The following is a 911-nucleotide window of genomic DNA, read 5'->3' as shown; positions in this document are numbered from 1 at the left end:
GATTCGCTTTTCTTTAGCGGTCGTGGCAGTCGATACATCCAAGACCCACAAATCGCGCAGGTGCTGCTTGAACGGGCCCATGATCGAAACATCCAGAGGCTGGCAGTGCGATGTACTGTTGGGGGGTAGCGGATACAGTTGACACCCAAGCTCTTCACCAACAATCGTGTCGCTTTCAGTACTGACATGCGAATCAAAATTGTCGACGAGAAGAATTGATGGATTCTCAATGTGACAAGCCAACACATCACGCAAATAGAACTTCCATACAGTTCCATTCATCCACGCTTTTTCCTGCATGGCGTAAAAGTGCCCTTCAGGATAGTCGGCAAAAACTCGTTCGTCTCAATCGTGCCACCAGTCACACCACGAATCACGAACAAGATTGGCAACTTGGCACCATCGGCGCGCACAGTCAGTAGGGCAGTCATGCGGTACGAGTGTGTTTCGGAGTTCGCAACGTAACTGCCACCACCACGCACAGCCCAGATTGTGCTCGGACACATGTCGTACTGGATTCCCGTCTCATCAGCGTTGTACAGGCAGTCCAATGCAACGTCTGGGTGGTCAGCATGAAACTGTTTGCCGAAAGCAAGTCTTGTCTCCTCCAGGTCTTGCTGAGTTTTCTTCTGGCGACACACTCGTTGCTTGGAAAAGCCGTGTCGGTCAGCAAACTTTTGAAGCAGGCGCAGCAGCGAGTTGTAGCCGGACGCTCGGGTCGCCATATAGTCTTGAATCCAGGCCATGTGACCCGCGCGAAGGAACTGCATCATGTGCGATGATGTCACTGCTTTCTCCTCCCGGCGAAGGTCTTTGAGGTACGTGACGAGGTCAGCGCTGTCTGGAATGATGGGCTTGGCTCCAGTGGGACGTGCGTTCTTCTTCCGTGTCTTTGACCCTTGAAAGCCGAG

The 911-nt window shown here is 52.7% G+C and overlaps 1 protein-coding gene across 1 annotated transcript; it reads right to left on the bottom strand.

Annotated features, from left to right (window-relative positions):
* Window positions 1-278: 278 nt before the first annotated feature.
* On the bottom strand, window positions 279-770 carry H257_11914 (hypothetical protein; the record flags this gene model as incomplete). Its single annotated transcript, XM_009838993.1, has 1 exon — window positions 279-770. One exon carries the CDS (start codon window positions 768-770, stop codon window positions 279-281), a length of 492 nt encoding a protein of 163 aa, XP_009837295.1.
* Window positions 771-911: the final 141 nt, after the last annotated feature.

This window comes from Aphanomyces astaci (genome assembly GCF_000520075.1).
Source record: "Aphanomyces astaci strain APO3 unplaced genomic scaffold supercont1.37, whole genome shotgun sequence".
Classification (NCBI taxonomy): domain Eukaryota; phylum Oomycota; class Saprolegniomycetes; order Saprolegniales; family Verrucalvaceae; genus Aphanomyces; species Aphanomyces astaci.
The sequence above is the reverse complement of the archived record's forward strand: the minus strand, read 5'-3'. Positions and strand labels throughout refer to the sequence as shown.